The sequence below is a fragment of the Neovison vison genome, chromosome 2, assembly GCF_020171115.1.
Source record: "Neovison vison isolate M4711 chromosome 2, ASM_NN_V1, whole genome shotgun sequence".
Lineage (NCBI taxonomy): Eukaryota > Metazoa > Chordata > Mammalia > Carnivora > Mustelidae > Neogale > Neogale vison.
Window position 1 is genome coordinate 24,291,468 of NC_058092.1, and position 26,701 is coordinate 24,318,168.

A 26,701-nucleotide genomic window follows, 5' to 3' on the forward strand; every position below is an offset into this window, starting at 1 on the left:
AGTCAGCTGCCTGCCCCTGGGTGCCCGGGCAGGAGTGTTTGTCTGTCTCCCACCTGTTGCAGGAGATGATGGCAGGCCCGACATTTCTAGCAGGGGCTGTGGCTTGCCTCTCCCTGAATGAGAAATCTCGCCCTGATGAGTGGGTGTTACCTGTCTCCTGCCCCCAACATGGGCTGTTACTCAGTCTTGAAGCCATAGGGTTGTCCTGCCTGCTTCCTTAAACAGCTTGCTGTCCAGCATTCTGTCTCTCAGAAGGGTATTAGCTTCCCTCTGACTCTTGCCCTGAGATGACATGACTATCGCTGGGCAGCCCTCCTAGCCTGACCTCTGACTCTACCATGAGGTGTTCAGCTCCTCCGCTGATTAGCAGAGATAGTGTTCTCTCCTCTAACTCTGGAGTGGGGTTAACTTTGCCCCCTCTAGACTGTGATGAGAGGGTCACTCCGCTTTCAGACTGTGACAGCAGTGCCACTTGCCTGCTTGCCCCTTGCCCCTTGCTCACTGGGGTATAAAGGCTGCCCTTGAATCTCTTCTCCAGGTGCACCCTGGGGGACAGGAGGGAGGTTCCATCAAAGATCCTCTCAAAAAAAAGATCCTCTCTTCAGCTCCAAGTGCCACCCTGAGGGTGGCCTGGAGATCTCTAGGACCCCCCCCCCAGGGGCTGATGAGTGGGGGGCCATGGCAGCAGGAAGCTTGGGGTGCTGGAGGCTTGTGGTTGGGTTGCTGGGGCCCAGTTGGCTGCGGAGCCCTCAGGAGGAGGCAGGAAGTCAGGGTGGGACGTGGGCGGGCTAAGACAGGCGGTGGCTACCTCAACGAAGGGAGCTGAAGCTGGGTGTGAGCTGCCAGGCTAGGCCAGGAGGACCATGTGAATGGGGCCAGGGGCTCCTGGGCTGGGCAGGTAAGGAGTCCTGGGAACAGGGGTCTAGGACTGGTGGGGGGGGTGCCTGACGGTGGGGGCTGCATCCAGGCATGGGGCTGGGCCCCTGGGTATTCAGCACCCCTACAGGCTGGGGGAGAGAAAAGTCTTGCTGGAGGCCAGGTGGGTGGCAGGCAGTGCAGCTGGTAAGAAGTAGCCTTACCTGCGTAGCCGTTGTCTCTCAGCCCTGCCACGCTGTCTGCCACTGGTCCCTACCTCACTGGGAGCCTTTTCTGGGAGATCCGACACATGGACTATTACATGTGAAAAAGGTCTTCAGAAATCCCCAAGTCCAGGGGCGCTGCCTTCAGCTCAGGTCATTATCTCGGGGTCCTGGGATCAAGCTCCACCTCGGGCTCCCTGCTCAGCAGAGAGTCTGCTTCTCCCTCTCCCTCTGCTTCTGCCCTCTGTCCTAAACCCACTTGTGCTCTCTTGCTCTCTCCCGCTCTCAAATAAATACACAAATAAAACCTTTAAAAAAGAATCACCAAGTCCAGTCCCTGATCCCATGATGGATGAACTTCTGAGGCCCAGAGAGGTCGAGCCCTCCCTCCCTGCAGTCACTCAGCAAGGCAGTGGCAGAGCTAGTCCCTGGGAGAAGGTGATGGTCTAAGCTTGGCCTCCCCCACCCCTATCCGTGGGGCAGGTGATGGTCAGGCTTGAGTCGGGGACCCAGGAATCCTAGTGGTTGCTGGGGCAGACCCCAGTGACAAGAATCGTTTGAGAGAGAGAGAGAGAGATTGAGAGAGAGAGTGATCACCCAGAACATCCGGAGGGACACGTGAGACGTGATTTTAGCCTTGGTGACCACCGGTGCTGGAGAAGCAGAAGTGTCTTCTGTTGCAGGCGGATGGATACGGGAGGGCGTGTTTGTTATCTAGGATGGGGCCTCCAGAGCGGAAGTATCTGACCGGAGGCTGGAAAGTTGAAGAACGAAGAATGGAAAGGGCAGGGCAGAGGAAGGGCTATTTTTAACCGAGACAGGGGTGCAGTTGGCCCTGGGAGAGGGACGCCAGCACTTCCATCTGGAAAGTTGCCATTCCTGCCCCTGCCGAGTATCAGAGGAGGCCACTTGGTTCCTCTGGCTTCACCGCCCGCCCCCCCCCCGCCCCCCCAAACTGTATGCGTCAGGCCAGCTGGTCTCTCTGATCGCTGCTTCAAACCCTAGGAAGGCAGAGGCCCAGGAAGGCATAGTCAGCTAGCTGCCCACCCCTCACCTTCTTCTGAGCCATCCATTTACGGGGAGGGGCATCCCCATGTGAGCCGGACTTTCCAGGTTTCCCGTATCTTACCCTCCACCATTGGAGTTTTTCTTGACACGCAGTTTCCACCCAGTCAGCATGCCCCAGCCTTTCTCTTGTCCCCAGGTCCAATGCCTGCAGCCTTTTGTAGGGGCCAGAGAACACATTGACTTTCCATGTGCTTCCGGGGGGGGGGGCTCCTCGGCCTGCACCCCTCTCCTCCAGCATGTGCTGGCAGATGACTCAGAGTCCTTTGCCCTTATGGCTCAGGGACGGAGGTTCTCCTGAAAGGGTAAAGGGCCAAGTGTCGGGGCAAGAGAATGAGGCGAGGTTCTCAGGGAACAGAGGACTTCCCTGTGGTGATCCAGAAGACTCACAGATCTGACTGGAAGTCAACACAGTTCTGAGAAGGACAAAGGCCCATTTTGGAAAGCATCTACAACATGAGCCAAGGTCACTGTCCCTGGTTTCTGTTTCTTGGGTACCATGAAGACAGAACAAGACCAAAGGCCAGAGAGTCAATGGGTATTGTGCAGTGCAGAGAACACGGGTTTCAGGGTCAGGCTGACCCAAGTACAATTCCAGTTCTGCCATTTCCTTGAACAGTATTGACTTCACCTCCCCAGACTCCAAACTCTGTGAAGAGGCAGTCATAAATCTCTCTCTTGCAGATTGCATTTGGGGAGTTGGGTTGTGCACTGGGTCGTACCTGATGCATAGTAGGTCCTTAACAGAGGTTAGGCAGCCCCTCTCCTGTAAATGGTGCACCAAAAGGAAGGCTGTTCACACCCAGAATGACCCGTACTCAGCACCCTGGCCGGCCAGCATACCGCTCATCCCCTCACACTTGTGGTGTGGTTTTGCAAATGAGCTTGTTTCCTGTATATAGTGGGTGTGAGAATTCTAGGCTGAGCCACAGGGTCTGCCTTACAGGAGAGTAACACACACACACCCCCATACACACATACCCTATCCCAAACACCAGACTTATCATCAGAAAATATCCGTGTGTAGGTATGGACGGAAGCAGAGACAGGGTCTACATACACAACACATACTGTATCTTACGAATCCAGAGCCTGGGGGTGTGTATGGATTCACATACATCATCAACTTGGCCTTGAAGTCACCAACTTCAAGTCAGTGACTTCAAGACCAAGCTCAGTTCAATGAAAGCAATGCTGAGGGGAGCTGGGGGTGGGGGTGTTTGGGGGCAGGCAGGACCAAGATACCATCAGGGGACGTGGCCTCCAAGAGCAAACTTCGGTGTTGGCCTGAACGTAGCTGGTGCTTCATTTCCGATGCTTGTTCTAGGGAACACCAGTTCCATGAGGCATCTGGAAAGAGAGTGGTTCTGGGGCCAAACCAACATGGCCTCCGCTCCAGACTGGGCCATATTAATTTCCTGGTCAATGTCTCAGCTGGTTAGCACTCTGAAAATTCCCCCAGAGAACGGGCCTGATGGATTCTGTCTCATCGACATTGGCATTTCCCAAACTTCTTTGGTCACAGAAGCCTTGTTCCTGCATGACCCATTCATTGCACGCCTACTGTTCCTGAGACAAGGCGAGGGATGGAAGGGTAAGCTACGCAGTGACTCCTCCACAAACCGTCCTGTCTCTTGGCAGAGTTTCTGTGTTGGTGGCGGTTTGTTGTTTTTTGTTTTTCAACTACAAAATTAGCACATGACTGTCGTTAAAAATTCAAACAGTACGGAGGCATAAAAAGAAATATAAGAAACTACAGCCCCCTCCGGTCTCACTTCTGGGATGTGTTCACTGCGAACAATTTGCGAGCATCCTTCCAGATTTTCCTACGGACCGTGGCTGCAAATAGTAGGAGTTAGGAGCCCCGTGTCTGGGGGCAGAGAGACAGAGGTTCAGCTCGCCACTCCACCACTTATTTGTTTGTTATGAGGCCTCAGACAAATCACTTCACCCTGTTTGTGCCTCAGTTTTTGCATGTGTAAAATGGGGATAATAATAGCCTTTACATCATAGGATTATTATGAGAATGACATGCAAACATGCAAATAAAAGCTTAGCCCAGAACCTGGCTGCAAAGAATCCCCAAATATACACATTTGAATGCAAATAGGCTTCTATGCTACATTCTGTTCTATAGCTTCCTTGCCATGTTTTTTGTTTTTTGGGGTTTTTTTGCTTGCCATCTTATATCCAGGATGTCTTTCCATGTCAGTACATGGAGACGGACCTCATTTTTAGTGATTTTAGCTTAACATCGACTTGGTAAATGGGCAGCGGCAGCGATTTTGCAATACTACTTCCTGACAAGTACTGCTGTTTTGTGTTTCCAGTGTTGTGAGTCACAGACATTACCAGTCACTGAGCTGAAGACAGACCCATGGCCCCTGGTGAAAATGGAGGGACCTGCCAAAAGAGGTCAGGGCCGGGGGTGCCTGGGTGGCTCAGTTGTTAAGCGTCTGCCTTCAGCTCAGGTCATGATCCCAGGATCCTGGGATCGAGCTCTGAATCAGGCTCTCTGCTCTCTGTTCTCTGCTTGGCAGGAAGCCTGCTTTTTCCTCTCCCACTCCCCAGGCTTGTGTTCTGTCCCTCTCTGTCAAATAAATTAAATCTTAAAAAAATAAAAAAAGAGGTCAGGACCAAATGGACAGGAACCTGTCTATTTGCTCAACCTCTGTGTCCCCCAACCTAGATCAGAGCCTGGCACATAGAGGTACCCATTAAATTTTTGTCAGTAGTCTGGCCAGTTAGGAAAATGGTGCCTCCTCTAACTCACCAACAGAGGTCTAAATCCAAAGGTCCTTCTCACTCATATTGCAGCAAGTCCCAAAATACGGCCTGTGCACCTCTACCGTGGAGTGATTTTAGGGGGTAACAAATGTGAATTTACATATGACATTATGCGCTTGGTTTAATGGATCCTGATTTCTATCTCTGGCTGGTGATACTGGTTTTCCATTTAGGGTAGCGAAGTTTCCATTTTAGGTAAATGTATTAAAGGCAAAAGGGTGGTCTGTGAAAGTGCCCAAAATCACAAAGGAAAATGAAAATGATTGATAACGGCTAATGTTAACATTTAGACTGGAAAAATGTTTAAGGCTGGTGCAGGGAAATGCTCACACTAGCCTCAAATAGCAATTAGACTTGACCTTTAAACAACAGTGGGTTTGCGCTCTGACCACACGTGGTCGAAAATCCACATAAAACCTTTGACCGCCCAAAAACTTAACGACAGTTGACCCTTGAATAATGTGAGGGTGTAGGGGTGTCGACTACCAGCGCAGGCAAAAATCCATGTGTAACTTTGATTCCCAAAAAAGCTTTACTAATAGGGTACTGTTGACCAGAGCCTTACTGATAATGTAAATAATTAATTAACAGATAATTTGTATATTATATGTCTTGTACACTATATTCTTAAAGTAAGCTAGAGAAAAGAAAAGAAATGCTATTAAGAAAATCATAAGTGGGGTGCCTGGGTGGCTCAGTGGGTTAAGCCTCTGCTTTCGGCTCAGGTCATGATTTCAGGGTCCTGGGATTGAGTCCCGCATTGGGCTCTCTGCTCAGCGGGGAGCCTGCTTCCCTCTCTGTCTCTGCCTGCTTGTGATCTCTCTCTCTCTCTCTGTCAAAAAAAAAGAAAGAAAGAAAATCATAAGGAAGGGGCGCCTGGGTGGCTCAGTTGGTTAGGCACCTGCCTTAGGCTCAGGTCATGATCCCAGCGTCCTGGGATTGAGTCCCGCATTGGGCTCTCTGCATGTGAGGTGTCTGCTTCTCCCTCTCCCTCTGCTCTTCCTCCTGACTTGTTCTTTCTTTCTCTTGCCCTCTTTAAATGAATAAATTAAATCTTTTTTTTTAAAAGATTATTTATTTATTTGACAGAGAGACATCACAAGTAGGCAGAGTGGCAGGCAGAGAGAGAGAGAGGAGGAAGCAGGCTCCTTGCTGAGCAGAGAGCCCAATGCGGGACTCGATCCCAGGACGCTGAGATCATGACCTGAGCCGAAGGCAGTGGCTTAACCCACTGAGCCACCCAGGCGCCTGAATAAATTAAATCTTTTAAAAAATATTTAAACTGAAAAAAAAAAATCATAAGGAAGATGGAACACCTGGCTGACTCAGTCAGTAAAGCATGTGCTTCTTGATTTCAGGGTTATAGATTTGAGCCCCATGTTAGGTACAGAGATTACTTAAAAAGATCTTTAAAAAGAAAGAAAGAAAAAGAAAATCATGAGGAAGAGAAAGTACATTTATAATACTCTACTGTAAAATATCCACATGTGAATGGAACCACAAGGCACAAACCCATGTTGTTCAAGGGTCAACGATGTTCTCATTTATTTAGCTCTTGGCAGGTACTAAGCACATGATAAGCAGTTTATGGGATCATCTGTATCTCCCAGGTAATGCTTACAGCTGCCCTACCCGTAGGTCCCACTTTATTTATTTATTTATTTATTTAAAATTTTATTTACTTATTTGTCAGAGAGACAGAGAGAGGAGATGGCGAGCACAGCGGGGGGAGCAGGAGGGAGAGGGAGAAGTAGGCTCCCTGCTGAGCAGGGACCCCAATGTGGGGCTCATACCCAGGACCCTGGGATCATGACCTGAGCTGAAGGCAGACGCTTAACTGACAGAGCCACCCAGGCTGTCCGCGCATCCCCAGTCCCCCAGAGAGGTTTAGTAACCTGCCCTGAGGCCCTCTGCCAGTGAGTGCCTAGGGATTGACAAGGATATGGTGAGCTGAGGGCACCTGGGTGGCTCAGTGGGTTAAGCTGCTGCCTTTGGCTCAGGTCATGATCTCAGGGTCCTGGGATCGAGGCCCGCATCGGGCTTTCTGCTCAGCGGGGAGCCTGCTTCCTCCTCTCTCTCTGCCTGCCTCTCTGCCTGCTTGTGATCTCTCTCTGTCAAATAAATAAAATAAAATCTTTAAAAAAAAAAAAGGATATGGTGAGCTGAGACCCCATGACCGGCAGACTCCTAGAAACTTGAATAAAGCTTCATGGCTCGCCGAACTGTAAATAAGGCTCTGTCCATCCTGATAAAACCATCATGTCACAAAATGCGCACTGAGGCACACAGGGATCGGACTCACTAAAAGGATTAGAGGTACATACAAGTTACTGGTTGGAGGGCCTCTACCCAAAATACCAGCTTTAGCATCCTTGCTCTGTAACCCACACTTCCGGCAATAATTAACTGACAATCAGTTTTATGGTTAAGACACTCAGTTTTGTGAGAATAAATCTACCTTGTTTGCATTGAAGAGAAAGCTTACCTTTTTGTTCTCTATGGTTAAAAAGGTGGGGGGGGATTATACGTGAAAAAGGAGAGAACTCGGGACACATCCCTCCTTTACCCATTAGAAATTATTTATCATGCCCGCCAACCCTGATTGTTGAGTACCGTGATGAGGGATCTGTGTGGACCGCCTTCATAGCCAAGGCTCTTGATTGAACATATACAGCTTTGCTGACAACCAAACCTTGGTAAAAGGCCAAGAAAATGTTTTAAATGATTCTGGGCAGATTTTGCCACAAAGTGGCCCAGGGTACCACGGTGGTTCTGCCTCATGATAGCCTACCTGCTCTTGGCTAAGAAACCCAGGTTCTTGGCAAGAACCTGGCACACATTATGGACAGAATGTTCGATAAATGAATAGCTTTACAGTTGAAGGGAGGAAAAGTGTTGTTGTTGTTATTGTTTTTTTTTTTTTTAAGATTTTATTTATTTATTTGACAGAGAGAAATCACAAGTAGATGGAGAGGCAGGCAGAGAGAGAGAGAGAGAGGGAAGCAGGCTCCCTGCCGAGCAGAGACCCGATGCGGGACTCGATCCCAGGACCCTGAGATCATGACCTGAGCCGAAGGCAGCGGCTTAACCCACTGAGCCACCCAGGCGCCCCTGTTATTGTTGTTTTTAAAGGGGACAAAACACATCCTAGGCCCAGCTAGGCAAGAGAAAGTCTGGAGTTGATAGAAGTGAGTGAGTTGGCAAGAATTGGAACTCACGATGATATCAACGCTAAACAGGTCTGGGTTCAGATGATCCAAGGTGGGAGCTTTGGGTAGCTTGGGATTTTCAATCGGTTCTACCAAGTGAGCAGGGCTACTGCATGTGTTGGGCGCTGTGGTGAAGGGCACCTAGAGGCCTGAGGTCTAACCTTCACTCTACTCTCCGCATTTGAAACCCCAAAGAGGGGTGGCTCTTTATAATTGGCACAAAGTGCTCTGTGGACCACAGGCAGCTCTGAATTTTACTGAGAACAGTACAGACCTTGGTCAGAGGAGGTCTAGATCTCTAACATTCTTGTTATTGACCTTGAATTCCTGAGTTGGAAGAAGAAAATGTCCTGTTTCGTTCACCCGAGAATCGGCCTTGCTGCTTATTCTGAGAACCCTGGGGATTCTCTGGATCTGTTTTTTTCTTCTTTTTCTTCCTTTTAGACAATGAAACATTTATATATTTCTTAAAGAGACATTTATATATTTATCTGTTTGAGAGAGGGAGAGGGAGAGAGAATGAGTAGGGAGGAGGGGCAGAGGGAAAGGGAGAAGCAGACCCCCCGCTGAGTAGGGAACCCACTTTCAGGGCTCCATCCCAGGACCCCGGGATCATGACCTGAGTTGACTGAGTCAGAGGACTAACCAACTAAGCCACCCAGACACCCATGACAACGTGACATTTATAGTAAGCTTTAATTTTGATTTTCTTTTTACAGACCTCATTTGTCAACCTGGTTAGATTGTTTTGGCTACTGGTAATCTTTGTCACGCTAAGACGAAAGGGATGGGACACACATTTTATATAAATAGAAATATCCGTCTATGACCTCACAATTACACAGGGACAGGCACAAACTGTAAATCCCCTCATTCTGTTACACAGCCATCTGCATATACGACCTCAGACAAACTCACGGGCATGCGCACAAAAGCACAATGCTTGCTTAATCATATGCCTTCATATATACAGACCTGCATTCACCTGTCCGGTAAATTACATTCAGAAGCATGTAGTCTAGATGGAAGGAGCATTGTCTTGGAGGAAAAGGCCTCTGTTAACAGCACAATGATCACAAAATTTTTTTTAGGATTTTGTTTATTTATTTGAGAAAGAACGAGAGTGGAGAGATCACAGAGAGAGAGGGAGAAGCCGACTTGCTGCTGAGCCAAGAACCTGATGCCAGGCTCAATTCCAGGACCTTGAGATCATGACCTGAGCCAAAGGCAGCTTAACCAGCTGAAATACCCAGGCGACCCATGATCAAATTTTTGATGAAGAGTGCTGCCCCCACCTCTCCCCACCACCACCCCCTGCTCCCCCAACCCCCCATACCCCTGCCAGTCAGACCTGCCTCTCTGCCCCTGTTTCCTCATCACTTCTTAGGATCCTCCACTTCCTTTGGATTTCCCAGGGAGTGAAGAATAGAGGAGGATACCTTGATAAAGGAGTAGGAAACTGATTTGAGTTTCACTTCTGCCTAGAGCCCTCATGTGCTCTTGGGAAATTCACATAACCTCTCTGATCCCCCAGCTTCTCCATCTTTAAAACAAAGCTGGTATTATACTGGTGTTTCTAAACTCTTGTCTCCCAGACTCCTTGGCCCCTTCCGCTGTTGTACTCCCCACCCTCCTGGGTCATGGATCTCATGATTTTGAAGTTTCGTCCTACTAAACTACTTTGTTTAAGTACTCACTTTCATGTTATCTAATTCAAATTTTAATCAGAGACAATCAGTATGCATTGAAGAAACAGTAACATGATTTATCAAACTAAGAAACAAATTATAGTACAATTTCCTTTCAGTTTTTTTTCTAAAAGATTTTATTTATTAATTTGACAGAGAGAGAGATCACAAGTAGGCAGAGAGGCAGGCGTGGGGGGGGGGAGCAGGTTTGCCGCTGAGCAGAGAGCACGATGAGGGGCTTGATCCCAGGACCCTGAGATCTTGACCTGAGCTGAAGGCAGAGGCTTAACCCACTGAGCCACCCAGGAGCCCCATTCCTCTCAGGTTTTTAAAAAATACTGAAAAAACCTGCAGGCCTCCCATGTTATCCTGGGGCCTCCCAGGAGCATGGAGCCCTGGTAGCTGGGAACCACACACCAAAATCTTCTCTGGCATTCCTGGATCCTAGGGTGTCATTATGGCTGCCAGACCCTACGCACCATAGCTCACACTTCCGTAGAGGGCAGGATCTGCTCCTGGTAGCTGGAGGACTCCAGGAGCACACAGCCAGCCACGGAGAAAACACTAAGGGTCAGATTCCCAGAAGAGTTAGAGTTCCTTTTGGCTTAATCAAGACACAGCTTGACTTTTTCCTCATTCTTGGCCCCAGTCTTTAGGAATGTCAGGTCCTCTCTGGGAGGCACAGATTTAGTCCAAGACATAGGTCTTGTCTGCATGCTGTCCTGGACCCTGGCCATCACCAAACTGTGATCTTCATAGGCCCATCTGAGGGTCACAAACAACAGGATGCTCACAGCCACACCCAATAGCTCAGCTCATCTTAGACTCTTTCCAGATAGTTCTCAGTGCTTCTCTGGAGGCTTTTCTGCTCATAGTTCCTAGCCATAATAAAATTAGGTGTCAGAAAAGCCATTTGCAGGGATGTCTGGGTGGCTCAGGCAGTTAAGTGTCTGACTCTTGTTTTCGGCTCAGGTCCTGATCTCAGGGTCCTGGGATCAAGCCCATCAGGCTCTCTGCTCAGCAGGGAGCCTGCTTCCTTCTCTCTCTCTCTCTGCCTGACTCTCTGCCTACTTGTGATCTCTGTCAAATAAATAAATAAATAAAATCTTTTTAAAAAAGGATTTTATTTATTTTTTAAATTTATTTGTGTGTGTGAGAGAGAAAGAGATAGCACAAACAGGGGGAGTGGCAGGCAGAGGGAGAAACAGGCTCCCCACTGAGCAAGGAGCCCAATATGGGGCTCGATCCCAGGTCTGTGAGATCATGACATGAACCAAAATCAAGAGTCAGATGCTTATTACCCGATGGGACCACCCAGGCACCCCATGAATAGAAAAAAAATTTTTTTAAGCCATTTGCATCCACAGATGAGTGTTTGAGCTGGCTTTCTCAAATGTCTCTCCCCCACATTCCAGGACTCTTTTTTTTTTTTTTAAGATTATTTATTTATTTGATAGACAGAGAGCACAAGTAGTCAGAGAGGCAGGCAGAGAGAGAGGAGGAAGCAGGCTCCCTGCTGAGCAGAGAGCCCGATGCGGGACTCGATCCCAGGACCCTGGGGTCATGACCTGAGCCAAAGGCAAAGGCCTCAACCCACTAAGCCACCCAGGTGCCCCACACACTCCAGGACTCTTAGCAGTAGAGGGGAGAGTGAATGTGTACCCTTTTCCTTGAAAGTCTCTTAATTTGGCTTAAAATTCCATGTATTCCATTCCTTGCATTTTCCTCTATAATAGATCTGTGTTTGTTTAACTATATGACTAAGGTCAGATGACACTCATGTTCTAGGAAGATGTATACCCATGACTTCTGGTACCCATGATGGGTTCTAAGTTTCTCAGTTTAAGAAACATGAATTTCTTTTTCTTTCTTTCTTTCTTTCTTTTTTTTTTTCTAAGAAACATGAATTTCTAATAAGGAGGATTATTTACTGATTCCATTCTCCCACCCTCCAAAGTAGGTGCTGGGAGGGGCAGAATGAGCAGTGCTGAAGTCTTTCTAAGCTCTAAACTAAGCTAACATTTGTGTAAGCTTATGAGAAAGGGGTGACAGTCCTCACTGGACAAGAAAGGAAAGTCAAGCTTGGGAAGAAGAGTTTCAGCAAAGTCATAGAGTAAACGTCAGAACCGGAGTTTGAACTTAGGTCTCTCTGACTCTGAGGCCTGTGCCAAGCAAGGAGCTTGATATGGGACTCGATTGCAGGACACTGGGATCATGACCTGAGCAGAAGGCAGCTGCTTAACCAACTGAGCCGCCCAGGCGTCCCTCTTTTTTCCTTTTTTTTTTTTTTTTAAAGATTTTATCTATTTATTTGACAGAGAGAGAGAGAGAGATCACAAGTAGGCAGAGAGGCAGGCAGAGAGAGGGGGAAGCAGGCTCACCGCTAAGCAGAGAGCCAGATGTGGGGCTCGATCCCAGGACCCTGAGAACATGACCTGAGCCGAAGGTAGAGGCTTTAACCCACTGAGCCACCCAGGCGCCCCTCTTTTTTCCTTTTTGAATTGAGATGTAATTGACATGTGTCCTTCAGTCTTGCAAACCCCACAATCCCCAGTACTTCCTACTTCCACTCGGTTCCAGCATGGATCAGCATCTCTAGCTTTGTTCTGTCCCAAATAGGTTGTGTGAGTTTAATCTTTTTTAAAGATTTATTTATTTATTTTTAGGGAGAGTGTGCCTGAGCCAGGGGAGAAGCAGAGGGAGAGAGAGAGAGTATTCTAAGCAGATTCCCCACTGAGGTCAGAACCTGATGTTGGGGGCGGGGGTTGGGCTCTATCTCACAACCCTGAGACCTGAGCTGAAACAGTCAGACGCTCAACCACCGGAGCCACCCAGGTGTCTCCTGTGAGCTTAATTTTTTTTTAAAGATTTATTTATTTGAGGGGGTGGGAGGGGACAAGGGAGAGGGAGAGAGAAACTCAAGCAGTCTCTGAGCTGAGTGGGGAGCCCCACAACCCCAAGATCAGACCTGAGCTGAAACCAAGAGTTGGACACACAACCAATTGTACCACTCAGATGTCCCTGCATGAGTTTAGTTTTAAGCAGTCTTTTTGGGCTTCTGTTTGCTCCTCTAAAATCAGAAGTTAGACTTGGTGATGTCTTTCTCTCTTTCTCTCTTTTCTTTTTCTTTTTTTTTTAAAGTAGCCCCTCCTCCCTTTTAAAAGATTTTATTTATTTATTTGACAGAGAGAGACACAGGGAGAGAGGGAACACAAGCAGGGGGAGTGGGAGAGGGAGAAGCAGGATTCCCATCGAGTAGGGAGCCCAATGCTGGGGCTTGATCCTAGGACCCTGGGATCATGACCTAAGCAGAAGACAGATGCTTAACGACTGAGCCACCCAGGCGCCCCAGACTTGGTGACCTCTAAGACCCTGGTAGATGGGAGCCTCTGTGTATGAACCCTCCACATACCAACATTTATTAATGACAAGTAGTTCTGGGTGCTGGGGTATTCAGGCAAATAACCCACAGCTTCTGTTCTGAATGAGCCCCCCATCTCATCAAGGGGAGGGAAAGACAGTGGGACTGACCCATAAATCCATCTAGTCATGGCATTCAGTGCTAACTGACAACTGTGTCTGAGTAGAGTGTTGACAGAGCAGGGTATTGGGAGGGCTTCACTGGGGAGGTGATATTTGAGCTGAGCCTTAAAGGTTCAATTAGTTCAGTAGGCGGACAAGAAAGCATTCATGGTAGAGGAGTCACATGTGCAAAGGCATGGAGTAAGAAAATAGTATGAGGTGTTTGGGAAAGGCAGAGGTAGCTCAGAATGAAGGTGTGTGTGTGTGTGTGTGTGTGTGTGTGTGTGTATCAGATAGTGTGGAGGTGGATTTGATCTTGATATTAAAACGTCATAGGGGAGCACCTGGATGGCTCCCTCAGTTAAGTGTCCGGCTCTCCTTTTTGGCTCCAGTGGTGATCTCAGGGTTGTGGTATTGAACCCTCTTGGGCTCTGAGCTTGGCACAGAGATCTACTTGGGATTCTCTCTCTCCTCCTCCTCTCTCTCTCTGCCACTTGTGCATGAGAGAGCATGAGTGGGGGTGGAGGAGCAGAGGGAGAAGCAGACTCCTCACAGAGCAGAGAGTCCAGTGGGGGCTTGACCCCAGGACCCTGAGATTATGACCTGAGCTGAAGGCAGACGCTTAACCACGGAGCCACCCAGGTGCCCCAGCAAGTTTTTTAAAGGGTCATGGCGTGCCGGAGTGGTTCTGTCGGTTAAGCATCCGACTCGATCTTGGCTCAGGTCTTGATTGCAAAATTGTGAGTTTGAGCCCTGAGTGGAGCCTACTTAAAAAAAGAGGTCTTGAATGGTAAGTTAAGTTTTATCTGAGGACTAGTGCTTTCTAAGCGGTTCTGAGGAGCAGCCCTAGGGAAGGGGGTTTCTCAGGCCTCCTAGGGGCTTCACAAGCCGTCACAAGACATCTCCACTCTGTTTCAGGCAGAATAGCCCCACGTTTACTTGCTTTATCTATTAGGTTTTGCTTGATTTCCATCCGACAAAAAGTTTCCATTGCTTAAGCAAACAAACAAAAAAGTTATGGCCAATAGCAACACTGAAGGGTTTTCTGCTGGTGAGAATCAGAATCCTCTAAAGGAGATTTGCTCTGGGAAAAGTTGGGCCCTGACATCTGACATTAGAGAGCAGGGCCCTCTTATTCAGCTTCCTTGGCCAGAGAGGGGAGTTGTAATTAGGAGGAGGGGCACACACACCTCTTTGGTAGGGAAGGAACAAAATTTAGGGCTCCCCCAGGGCCTGGGGAAGTGTTGTGTGATCTTTAGTAGGTAGTCCTCCAACATGGGGGATGGGAGGAAAGAGAGGGTTGGTGGAGAGGCAGGAAGTGGGCAACTAGGCTAACAAAGGTATCTGTGGCGGTTTGCCCATTCCAGGTGGGAGGGCGGGGCCTAGGGCTCAGTGGGGGCCCATGTGTGACTCTACTTGTGGCCAGGGGGTCTCAGAGTGAGCACCAGTAGGGAGCTCCTCACCAGACCAGCTGGACCCATTTCAGCTTTTCTGTGGCTGGTGGCTAGGGGATGGGGGATGGGGGCCTGACAATTTCAGGTACTTCTGGAAATTCCCAGGGCAAGGCCCTAGGATGTCTGATGTTGGGGAAGTAGATCTTGGGGGAGCCCCTTCACCCCCCTCTCCATTGCCCCAGGGACCATGGGCTGTAGCTGCAGCTCAAACTCTGAAGAAGACTGGATGGAAAACATCGATGTATGTGAGAACTGCCATTACCCCATAGTCCCACTGGATGGCAAGGCCACGGTAAGAGGCAAGACGGGGGACTTGGTGAGGGAGTCGGGTGGAGTATACAAGTCAGGAGAAGGAAATGGACCACCACCGAAATAACAGAGTGGCCCTTTCCCCTTGGAAAACAGAAAGGAAAGGAAGTCCAGAGAGGGGAAGGGACTCTCCTAAGTTGTTGGCCAATGCAGAGATAAGACCCAGCCAAGCTGGAGAAGCAAAAACGGGGCAGTGGGGAGAGAAGCCAGGATTGGACTCAGTCTCTCACTCTCTGACCCCACTTTCACCCCCTCACCCCACAGCTGCCCATCCGCAATGGCTCTGAGGTGCGGGATCCACTGGTCATCTATGAAGGCTCCAACCCCCCAGCCTCACCATTGCAAGGTGACCTCACAATCAGCAGGGCCTGAAAGTTAAGGGGCCTGGATCCTGGGCTGTTGGCCTCCATCTCCCATTCACTCTCTGTCCTGTCTTGCCTCTCTTGCCCCTGGTCTTCTCCGCTGCCCTGTAATTCCTGAATTCTGTGTTCTCAGCCTAATCCAGGTAGGTTCTCCCTGACGCGCTCTGTCTTTCCAGACAACCTGGTTATTGCTCTGCACAGCTACGAGCCCTCTCACGATGGAGACTTGGGCTTCGAGAAGGGTGAACAGCTCCGTATCCTGGAGCGGTGAGTGCCCCCTCTTCGCCACCCATCCTTGCCCTACCAGAGCATGGGAGGGAGCAGGGATTCCCCCCCCCCCCCCGTATCGCGGTACTCCACGGGCTTGCAGCGGCCGCCCTTAGGACAAAATGGGAGGCTCTAAGGTGCTGGGCTAGAGGGTGGGTGGCAGGGTGTAACGGGGGCTCTGAAGGTTTCCAGCCCAATCCAAGGCCAAGGAGACCCCACCGACTGGCTCTGTCGCACAGGAACGGCGAATGGTGGAAGGCACAGTCCCTGACCACCGGCCAGGAAGGTTTCATTCCCTTCAACTTCGTGGCCAAAGCGAATAGCCTGGAGCCCGAACCGTGAGTAGGGACCCCCCGTGACGAAGGGTGGGTGCAAAGGCGGGATGCTAAGGCTGGTGGCGAGTGCTTGAGGGCGACGGAGGCGGAACTGACCAGCAACAGATAACGGCCTTCCCTTGTGCCTTGCGCAGCTGGTTCTTCAAGAACCTGAGCCGCAAGGACGCTGAGCGGCAGCTCCTGGCGCCCGGGAACACGCACGGCTCCTTCCTGATCCGGGAGAGCGAGAGCACCGCTGGTGAGCGGCTGGGTGGGGCCGTGGGCGGGGCCGTGGGCGGGGCCGTAGCTCGGAGGTCTGACCCCCGAGATCGGGGGAAGGGGGGCGCGGGGACGGAGATTTGCTTGAGTTCACCCACTCTTTCATCCAGGATCGTTTTCACTGTCCGTGCGGGACTTCGACCAGAACCAGGGAGAGGTGGTGAAACATTACAAAATCCGTAACCTGGACCAAGGCGGCTTCTACATCTCGCCCCGCATCACTTTTCCTGGCCTGCACGAGCTGGTCCGCCATTACACCAGTGAGCCCTAGCAGGAGCCCCTCAGACGTGCGCGCGGGGCTCCTTCACCTGTGCCCTACCAGCCTGCCTCCCCTAAGTCCCTCTCAGGGGTACCCTCCACCCATCTCAGTATGCTCCTTCATTCCCCGCAGTGGGCGAGGTGCGGTACCCACAGCCCAGGTGTCGGGCGACAGCCTCACACCTCCCCCGCCAGTCCATTTCCCCTGGACGGGGACTTGGCCCGGCGGGGACTCAGTGGGGACACCCGAATCCGCCGTATTCACGGCCCTAAACCTCTCCCTTGTGCTCGCAGATGCTTCGGACGGGCTGTGCACGCGGTTGAGTCGCCCCTGCCAGACCCAGAAGCCCCAGAAGCCTTGGTGGGAGGACGAGTGGGAGGTTCCCAGGGAGACGCTGAAGCTGGTGGAGCGGCTGGGGGCTGGCCAGTTCGGGGAAGTGTGGATGGGTGAGTGAGGCCCTCTGCGACTGCAGGAAGGGGGAGAGGAGAGGCGTCCGCTGAGGCCGCGAGAGTCCCGAGACGGCGTCCGGGCAGCTACCTGGCTCCGGGTGCTCGCGCTCCCAGTGATTCCCCTATCCCTCCGCGCCCCAGGGTACTACAACGGGCACACAAAGGTGGCAGTCAAGAGCCTGAAGCAGGGAAGCATGTCCCCCGACGCCTTTCTGGCCGAGGCCAATCTCATGAAGCAGCTGCAACACCAGAGACTGGTCCGGCTCTACGCGGTGGTCACTCAGGAGCCCATCTACATCATCACGGAATACATGGAGAACGGTCGGTGCCGCCACTACGATCGGCCGCTGGGGGGCGCTGCCACCCCCTCCCCCGCCCCTGATAGGAGATGAAGGAGATCTGCCTTTTCGCCCAGCTCAGAGTTTCTAGTTTTCCTGGGCACCTAAAGACTCACCACCAGGGACAGGAAGAGGGTGTGATGTTCAAGCCTGTCTGGGAGCCCAGCCCAAGGTGGCAGGCTCCGAAAGAGCTTTCACTTCTCATTTTCCCTGGCCTTTTTCAAAGGCTTAAGATCAAGATCTCGGGATTCGTGTGTGTGTGTGTGTGTGTGTGTTTAAGATTTTATTTACTTATTTGGCAGAGAGTAGAAGCAGGGGAAGAGACAGAAGCAGGTTCCCCACCCAGCAGGGAGCCGGGGGCTGGCTTGTTCCCAGGACCCTAGGATCCTGACCTGGGCTGAAAGCAGATGTTTAACCCAATAGCCATCCAGGTGCCCCCTCCCCACCAACCCCCCGGGATGCTTGATTTCAAATGTGCGGGTCTCTAGCCTTATTTCTCTCTTCCTTTTGACCCTGACCCTTGAGAGGGCAGATCTGCCTCAAATCTCTCTTTTTCAGGTGTAAGTGAGCCTCTTGTCCTCCCTTGGACTGATTGAGAGCACCCAGGAAGGTGGATAGAAGTTTCTAGCCCCCGCCAAAAGATTTTAGGCCCAGCTTTGTCACCAATTTGCTGTGACAGGCCAAGTCCTTGTCCCATCTCTGGTGCTCATTTTCCCCAAGTTTAACATCAGAAATCTGAACGGGCTCACCCAGAAATAATTTAGAGTAGTCATCATGAGCTCTAGAATCTGACTGCCTATGTTAGAATCTTGCCTTCACGATTGTGTGGCCTTCACAGCTCTCTGCTGTGGTGTCCTCATCTGTAATATGGTGATAATAATTCTATAGTAACTTTCTCATGGGGACTTTGTGAGGATGACAGAGTCAGTGTACACAGAGGTGTTAGAATAGTGCCTGCAGTATATTTACTGCTTAGCAAGTTTGTTGTTATCTGTTTCTGATTCTTTGGGAGTATAAGAGCTGTCCCTCTTCCAGGAAGGGAAAAAGGCTCCTAATTGGCTATTGGATTCTGGAAGTAGCAAATAGGTTTTACCACGTGGACCAAGTTCAAGTGGTAGCTGCTTGGAGTGTTGTGTTGAGGAGGATTCTGAGGCTCACTGGAAATGAGTGTTGGGATTGATTAGCAGCATCTACCATGGATTTGATGCGGGAGTGGCAGTACATGCCCATGTATTTGCTGTGTCTGGGGGAGCCTTTTATCTTTGGTGACTAATTCAGCCCTCATAGTAGGGAAATTTAGATTGTTGCCACCTTTACACAGGGTTTTAATCTCTTGAGAAGTCACTAGCTCTGTTCCAGCAACTGTCATCACTGGTCTTCTCCTAGTTACCCTCTGCTTCCAGATGTGGTCCCTCAGCCCCCCCAGGCAGCTCTTACTATGCTCCATGCAATATCTTTGGCACACATTTATCACTGCTTATTTTGGGAGGAACACCAAGAGAATGGATGGACAAAACAAGGCTCCTGCTTTCAGAGGAACTGCATTTTAGTTATGTGGCACAAACTCTAGGAAAACCAGAGTTTTGCCACAGGAGAGTTCCAGCACGTCATGGGAATGTAGATGATGATGCAATTTATTAGGCCTGGTAGGATCTAGAGAGGCTTCCTAGAGGAATTGTCTAGCTGGGCCATGAAAGAAAAGTAGAATTTTTAGAAGGCAGAGATGGGAACAAAGAGACTTTGGGGTGAGACTCCAGTGGTCTATATGAAAAATTTCAAAATTATCTAGGGTGGGTGAAGTGAAAGAAGCAGGAATGGGGGAAAGACAAAACTACAGTATGGACTGTGCTGGAATTTGGACACCCAGCTAAGGAGTTTGGATTTTACCTCATTGGTGACAAGAAGTTTACCGACTTTTCCAAGCATGTTCCATCCTAGTCCCCGGGAAAAGCCTTCATATATCCTGGGTATCTTCACCCCGAACGCACACTTCTCCATTCTCACCGCTTACTCTTCTTTCCACGTGTCAGACACTGCTTCTAGATAGCCAGTTAGAGAAGGCTCTGGGAGCTTTCTTTCTTTCTTTTAAAATTTTTAATAACAAATTTTCCTTTTTTTAAAAGATTTTATTTGACAGAGAGAGAGAGCACAAGTAGGCAGAGCAGTAGACAGAAGGAAAGGTAGAAACAGGCTCCCCACTGAGCAGAGAGCCCGATGTAGGGCTCAATCCCAGGACCCTGGGATCCTGACCTGAGCTGAAGGCAGACATTTAACTGACTGAGCCACCCAGGCGACCTGTCTGGGGGCTATCTGCTGGGACATCTTGAGTCAGCAACTTTTGCTTCTGCTCACAGGGAGCCTGGTAGATTTCCTCAAGACCCCCCCAGGCATCAAGCTGACCATCAACAAACTCCTGGACATGGCAGCCCAAGTAAGGAGACTGGGGAGGGGCTGGGCAGGTGCATAGCCCAGTGAGGTGAGGATGTTCAGCCCAGGGCTGCTGACCTCCTGTGGTCTTCAGATTGCAGAGGGCATGGCATTCATTGAAGAGCGGAATTATATCCACCGTGACCTGAGGGCTGCCAACATCCTCGTTTCTGACACCCTGAGCTGTAAGATTGCAGACTTTGGCCTAGCACGCCTCATCGTGGACAATGAGTACACAGCCAGGGAGGGTAAGTGTGGGATATAAGGGAATTCTGGGGCCTGTAGGATCTGACCAAGCAGACCCAGGTGACCTCTCTCTGCCCCTCTCCAGGAGCCAAGTTTCCCATTAAGTGGACAGCACCAGAAGCCATTAACTATGGGACATTCACCATCAAGTCGGATGTGTGGTCTTTTGGGATCCTGCTGACGGAGATTGTCACCCATGGCCGCATTCCTTACCCAGGTCAGGGCCAAGGGGTCGGAACTGAAAGGGTGATGGGGAAGAGTAGCCCATGCATGTCTGTCCACTCACTTCATCTGTCCCTGGTTCAGATTCTGAATCTTCCTAGCTGCTTTTCCTGTATTCACTCAAGACTCCAGAATCCCCAGTCAGGTGCCACATCTCCTAGGGCTGGCTTCTGTGTCTGTCTCGATCTCTCTCCTCCTTCAATAATCCCAGTTCTTAAGTTCTGACACAGGCAGCCTAGGGTGGTAGAAGAGGATCTGACTTGGGAGGGAAAAAGCCTGCCTTTACTACCAGGTCTGCCACTGATGCTAACTTTTTGTTTGGGTTTGATCAGATCATTTTTTTTTTTTAAGATTTTATTTATTTATTTGAGACAGAGATCACAGGTAGGCAGAGAGGCAGGCAGAGAGAAAGAGGAAGGGAAGTAGGCTTCCTGCTGAGCAGAGAGCCCAGTGTGATGCGGGACTTGATCCCAGGAACCTGGGATCATGGCCTGAGCTGAAGGCAGAGGGTTTAACCCACTGAGCCACCCAGATGCCCCCAGTCAGATCATTCTTTCTTTCCCCACCTGTAAATTATGAGGTTAGAATAGTATCTGGCCCATACTAAGCACTCAAGAATGTTAGGTTTTATTATTTTTTTTTAAAGATTTATTTATTTATTTGAGAAAGCAAGAGTGCAGGGGGAGGGGCAAGGGAGGGGGGAATCTCAAACAGACTCCTCACTGAACACGGAGCCAACATGGGGTTTGATCTCATAACCCTGAGATCAAGACCTGAGCAAGTCAGACACTTAGCCGACTGAGCCACCCAGGAGCTCCTAGATTTTATTATTAATCATCACTTTGGGCAAGTGACTTCACCTCTCTGAGCCTCAGTTTCCTGATATGAACAAAAGAGACTATTTGTGAAAGAGCTTGACTCCCAGCAGGTGCTCACTAAGCAGTGACTTCCCTGCCTTCTGGAACTTTCCACATAACAAATGAGAGAGATATATAAATGACTAATTCCTATCCTCTCCCATCCCTTCCTCTAGCCTCTGGACACAGTCCTTTACCCCCAAATTCAGCCAAGACAGATGGAATTTTTTGAAAGGAACTTGCTAGGAAGTTCTGGGGAAAGGAAATGGAACACAAAGACAGGGGAGAGAGGTCACAGAGTACAATGGCCAGAAATGCAGAAGCTTCCCACACCCCCAGAGCACTATGTACAGAATTTTGCTCCTAGAAAGGTAAAGGCACCTTAGAATCAGGTGAGAGCCTGAAGGACTTCTCTTCCCAGGACTGGCCCTATCAGAGTCCAAGGGCAGCATGGGGGTGAGAACCACACTCCAGTCATCCAGCCAAGTGTCCTTACAGCTCCTCCACTGTGCCCACAGAGGTGAACCCACAGAAAATTTCTCTGTTAGAAGAAAAAAGAAAAGCAGGGGCTCCTGGGGGCTCAGTGGGTTAAGCCTCTGCTTTCAGCTCAGGTCATGGTCTCAGGGTCCTGAGATTGAGCCCCGCATCGGGCTCTCTGCTCAGCACAGAGCCTGCTTCCCCCTCACTTTCTGCCTGCCTCTCTGCCTACTTGTGATCTCTCTCTCTCTCTCTGTCAAATAAATAAAAATATTCTTTTTATTTAAAGATTTTTAAAAATTTATTCATTTGACAGACAGAGATCACAAGTAGGCGGAGAGGCAGGCAGAGAGAGAGCGAGAAGCAGGTTTCCCGCTGAGCAGAGAGCCTGATGCGGGGCTCTATCCCAGGACCTGAGATCATGACCTGAGCTGAAGGCAGAGGCTTTAACCCACTGAGCCACCCAGGTGCCCCAATTAATAAAAATCTTAAAAAAAAAGAAGAAGAAGAAGAAGAAAAAAACGTGGGGCTCCTGGCTGGCTCAGTCAGTATAGCATGCAGTTCTTGATCTTGGGCTAATGAGTTCAAGACCCACACTGGGCATGAAACCTACTTAAAAACAAACCAACAAACAAAATAAATAAATAATTAATTTTAAAAGATGAAGAAAAGCATTGAAAGCATGAGAATAATTGGCAACTGACACGTGACTTCAGGATTAGGAAGATAATGGGGAGTAATGGGACTTGGGTGAACTTGCATTACCACTAAGACGATAGGAACCCCCCAAACAGGTATTTTCTCTTCTTTTCTTAAAAGATTTTTTAAAAATTTATTCATCTGAGACAGAGAAAGAGAGTGAGCGTGAGCAGGAGAGAGAAGCAGAGGGAGAGGGAGAAGCAGACTCACAGACTCCCCGCTGAACCAGGACCCTGACACAGGACTCAATCCCAGGACCAGAAGATCATGACCTGAGCTGAAGGCAGATGCTTAATCATCTGAGCCACCCAGGTGTCCCCAGACCTTTTCTTTTTCAAGAGAAGCCAAACCTTGGATTTTTTTTTTTAAGATTTTATTTATTTAGGGACGCCTGGGTGGCTCAGCTGTTTAAGCGGCTGCCTTCGGCTCAGCATCCTGGGATCGAGTCCCACATCGGGCTCCTTGCTCAGCAGGGAGCCTGCTTCTCCCTCTGCCTCTGCCTACCACTCTGTCTGCTTGTGCTCACTCTCACTCCTCTCTCTCTCTGACAAATAAATAAATAAAATCTTAAAAAAAAAAAAAAGATTTTATTTATTTATTTGGCAGAGAGAGATCACAAGTAAGCAGAGAGGCAGGCAGAGAGAGAGAGAGGAGGAAGCAGTCTCCCTGCCGAGCAGAGAGCGTGATACGGGGCTCGATCCCCGGACCCTGAGATCATGACCTGAGGCTTAACCCACTGAGCCACCCAGGCGCCCCAAACCTTGGAATTTTAAGAAAATTTCCTATATCCAAATACTGATGATTGATTGTTTAAAAACACAGTAGGGTGCCTGGGCAGCTCAGTTGTTTAAGCATCCAGCTTTTGATCTCAGCTCAGGTCTTGATCTCAGGGTCTTGAGTTCAAGTCCCGCATTGGACTCTAACTGGGTATGGAGCCTACTTAAACAAAATAAATAAAATAAATAATAATAAATAAATAAAAATAAAAACCCAATAGGCGTCAAACCAAGTAGGTCTATGGGCTATTTAGACTGGGTGCAGACTATGGGTTTGCATCCTTGACTCTAGCCATGGCGTTTAGTTCCCTGATCTATGTCCTCTGATTTCCTGAATTTCCTAGTTTTAAGGGACATGGCCCTCAAATTATTTAATCTGGTTCCTAGAGGCATCTGGTGAATCTTCCTTATGTGGGGTCTGCTTTGCTGGTCTCTAGGGCCCACCTGGCATCTCATGTGCCTGTTCCCCAAACCAGACAAGCCTCACCCCTGTGCCATCTGTAGGCTCCTGTCCTGCCCTGGGGCCTGACCACCCCATATTCCACCACCAAATCATAATAATCACAGATATTCTTCTTGTAGCATCTCCTCTCCAGGCCCTATACTTGCTATTTTACAAGCACTGTCTCCTTCAATTTTCATAATAGCTGTATGAGGTAGGAGCTACTCTTAGGTCCATTTCCCAGATGAGGAAACTGAGGCCCAAAGAGGGGCGGTGGCTCACCCACTGCCTCACAGTCATCACATACGTGTTATTAAGTGCTTAAGCCACAGCCAACACTCCAAGTGGCCTGGCTGATGTGTGGCTGGTACCTGAAGTACAAGGACTTAGTGTTGCTGCCCACCGAGATCCTTTCTGATTGGTGCTCACACCGTGCCAGTTAAATATTCCGAAAGTCACCCCTGCCGTGGAGGTCGGAAGCCTGGAGCCTTGATATCATCTCTCCATCAATCTCTAGGGATGACCAATCCTGAGGTGATTCAGAACCTAGAGCGAGGCTACCGTATGGTGCGACCTGACAACTGTCCCGAGGAGCTGTACCACCTCATGATGCTTTGCTGGAAGGAGCGCCCAGAGGACCGGCCCACCTTCGACTACCTGCGCAGTGTGCTGGAGGACTTCTTCACGGCCACAGAGGGCCAGTACCAGCCTCAGCCCTGACACACCTAGCGGGCCGGGCCCAGAGCCCTCCCTCCATCTAGCCCACCTGGCTGGGGGAGATGCAGTTCTTGTGTCATACTTGTCATACCCGTGTCGCCTATGCACCTACGGACTCTGCGTGTGAATCCCGCCCACGCGTGGCAGGACCACTTCCTGTTGTCTTATACAGGCTTCTGTAGCTGTGTGGGTTCTGCGCAGGTGTCTTGTATGTGTGTGGCATGGGTATATTATGTCTTGGGCACCTGTTCAAGTTGTCCCTTTGTGGGCCCTTCTACTTCCCGAGGCGACCAGAGAGAAGAGGGACGCCTGTGATTGACACTGGCTTCTGCCCACCCCCTTTCCCTTACCCCTCCCATCAAGAAGCTTCTTGAAGGCTGGGACCTTATCTGATACCTCTGTGTGCTCTCCTTGGAGCCTGGCACACATTAGGAGCTCAATAAATGACTCTCTGTTGATGAAGATTACATATCTCTCAGCTCCCCATTCACTCCCATCTACACTTCCTTGGGAGGGGGAAGTGGGGGTTCAGAAGATGGAAAATAAGTCACCCTGAATTGGGGTGAAAGATGGGATGAGGGGATGCCTGAACTTTTTCCAGCTCTGCTGATTTGGGGGGCCAAGAGGAAGTTCCTACACGTTGCTGGATGGGCTCTGTGAACTCCTTCAAACTCCCATCCCAAAGGATTAAGGGTGACCCCTATGTAGAGCCTTGTGAGGAGTGGGTGTGTCCCAGGACACCCTCCCCTCCCATTACTTAAGGGTAATACCACTTATTTATTTATTTATTTATTTATTTATTTGACAGAGAGTAGAGAGATCACAAGTAGGCAGAGAGGCAGGCAGAGAGAGGGGGTGGGGGAGTGGGGGGAGAAGCAGGCTCCCTGCTGAGCAGAGAGCCCGATGTGGGGCTCGATCCCAGGACCCTGGGATCATGACGCGAGCCAAAGGCAGAGGCTTTAACCCACTGAGCCACTCAGGTGCCCCTGGTAATACCACTTTTTACAGCTACTGATTCTGGGGCTATGTTTGTACTCAGATATGTTTTATTTTGTTTAGATCTTACTTATTTGACAGACAGAGATCACAAGTAGGCAGAGAGAGAGGGAGAGAAGCAGGCTCCCTGCAGAGCAGAGAGCCCAAGGCGGGGCTCTATAGCAGGACCCTGAGATCGTGACCCAAGTCGAAGGCAGAGGCTTAACCCACTGAGCCACCCAGGCACCTGGAATCTTTTTTTTTTTTTTTTTTTAAGACTTTGTTTATTTGTTTGACAGAATGGGAGCACAGGCAAGGGAAGCAGCTGGCAGAGGAAGAAGCAGGCTCCCTGCTGAGCAGGGAGCTCAGTCCCAGGACTTTGGGATCATCACCTGAGTTACAGACAGACCCTTAACCACCTGAGCCACCCAGGCAACCCTTCAGATATATTTGGATTCACTTTCAAGACTTTTTTGTTTTTTAATTCTATTCATTTATTTGACAGTGACACAGCGAGAGCGAGAACACAAGCAGGGGGAGTGGGAGAGGGAGAAGCAGGCTTCCTGCTGAGCAGGGAGCCTGATGGGGGCTCGATACCAGGATCATGGGATCATGACCCAAGCTGAAGGCAGACACCCAACGACTGAGCCACCTAGGTGCTCCCCTTCACGATGTTTTTAAAGATTTTATTTTATTTTTTTAAAAAAGATTTTATTTATTTATTTATTTGACAGAGAGAGAGAGAGAGATCACAAGTAGGCAGAGAGACAGGCAGAGAGAGAGGGGGAAGCAGGCTCCCTGCTGAGCAGAGAGCCTGATGCCGGGCTCATTCCTGGGACTCTGAGATCATGACCTGAGCTGAAGGCAGAGGCTTAACCCACTGAGCCACCCAGGCGCCCCAAAGATTTTATTTTTAAATGGTCTCTACACCCCACATGGGGCTGGAACTCACAACCCTGAGGTCAAGAGTCACCCAGTCTACTGACTGAGACAGCCGGGCACTACCCCCCACCCCAAAATGTTTTTAAACATTGAATTAATTCACTCATTTGGCAAATATTTACTTATTTATAATTTATTTATTTATTTGAGAGAGTGAGAGCACAAGTGGGAGGGGCAGGGAGAGGGAGAGAGATTCTCAAGCTGACTCAGCACTGAGCGCGGAGCCCCCATGGGGCTCAATCCGAAGACCCTGAGACCACTACCTGAGTGGAAACCAAGAGACGGATGCTTAACCGACTGCGCCACTCAGGCACAACTTGGCAAATGTTTATTGAACATCTGAGTGTTAGGCATGGTTCTGGGTTACGGCAGATAAAGCAAACAAAATCTGGGGCGCCTGGGTGGCTCAGTGGGTTAAGCCGCTGCCTTCGGCTCAGGTCATGATCTCAGAATCCTGGGATCGAGTCCCGCATCGGGCTCTCTGCTCAGCAGGGAGCCTGCTTCCCTCTCTCTCTCTCTGCCTGCCTCTCTGCCTACTTG

General features: G+C 49.8%; 1 protein-coding gene across 1 annotated transcript; it reads left to right on the plus strand.

The window, feature by feature from the left end:
• The first annotated feature begins 816 nt into the window (after positions 1–816).
• LCK (LCK proto-oncogene, Src family tyrosine kinase) lies at positions 817–24,711 on the plus strand. Its single transcript, XM_044236352.1, has 13 exons — positions 817–898; positions 14,987–15,096; positions 15,378–15,459; positions 15,652–15,742; positions 15,982–16,080; positions 16,212–16,315; positions 16,446–16,595; positions 16,888–17,040; positions 17,185–17,364; positions 19,736–19,812; positions 19,903–20,056; positions 20,140–20,271; positions 24,045–24,711. Exons 2-13 carry the CDS (start codon positions 14,992–14,994, stop codon positions 24,245–24,247), a joined length of 1,530 nt encoding a protein of 509 aa, XP_044092287.1. The 5' UTR covers positions 817–898; positions 14,987–14,991; the 3' UTR covers positions 24,248–24,711.
• Positions 24,712–26,701: the final 1,990 nt, after the last annotated feature.

Excerpts from the sequence above, each read along its gene's own strand:
- LCK (XM_044236352.1), top strand. The coding sequence starts at position 14,992 with ATGGGCTGTAGCTGCAGCTCAAACTCTGAAGAAGACTGGATGGAAAAC. Across the intron at positions 15,097-15,377 it reads CACTGGATGGCAAGGCCACG|CTGCCCATCCGCAATGGCTC; the intron begins GTAAGAGGCAAG and ends CTCACCCCACAG. Across the intron at positions 20,272-24,044 it reads TGGCCGCATTCCTTACCCAG|GGATGACCAATCCTGAGGTG; the intron begins GTCAGGGCCAAG and ends ATCAATCTCTAG.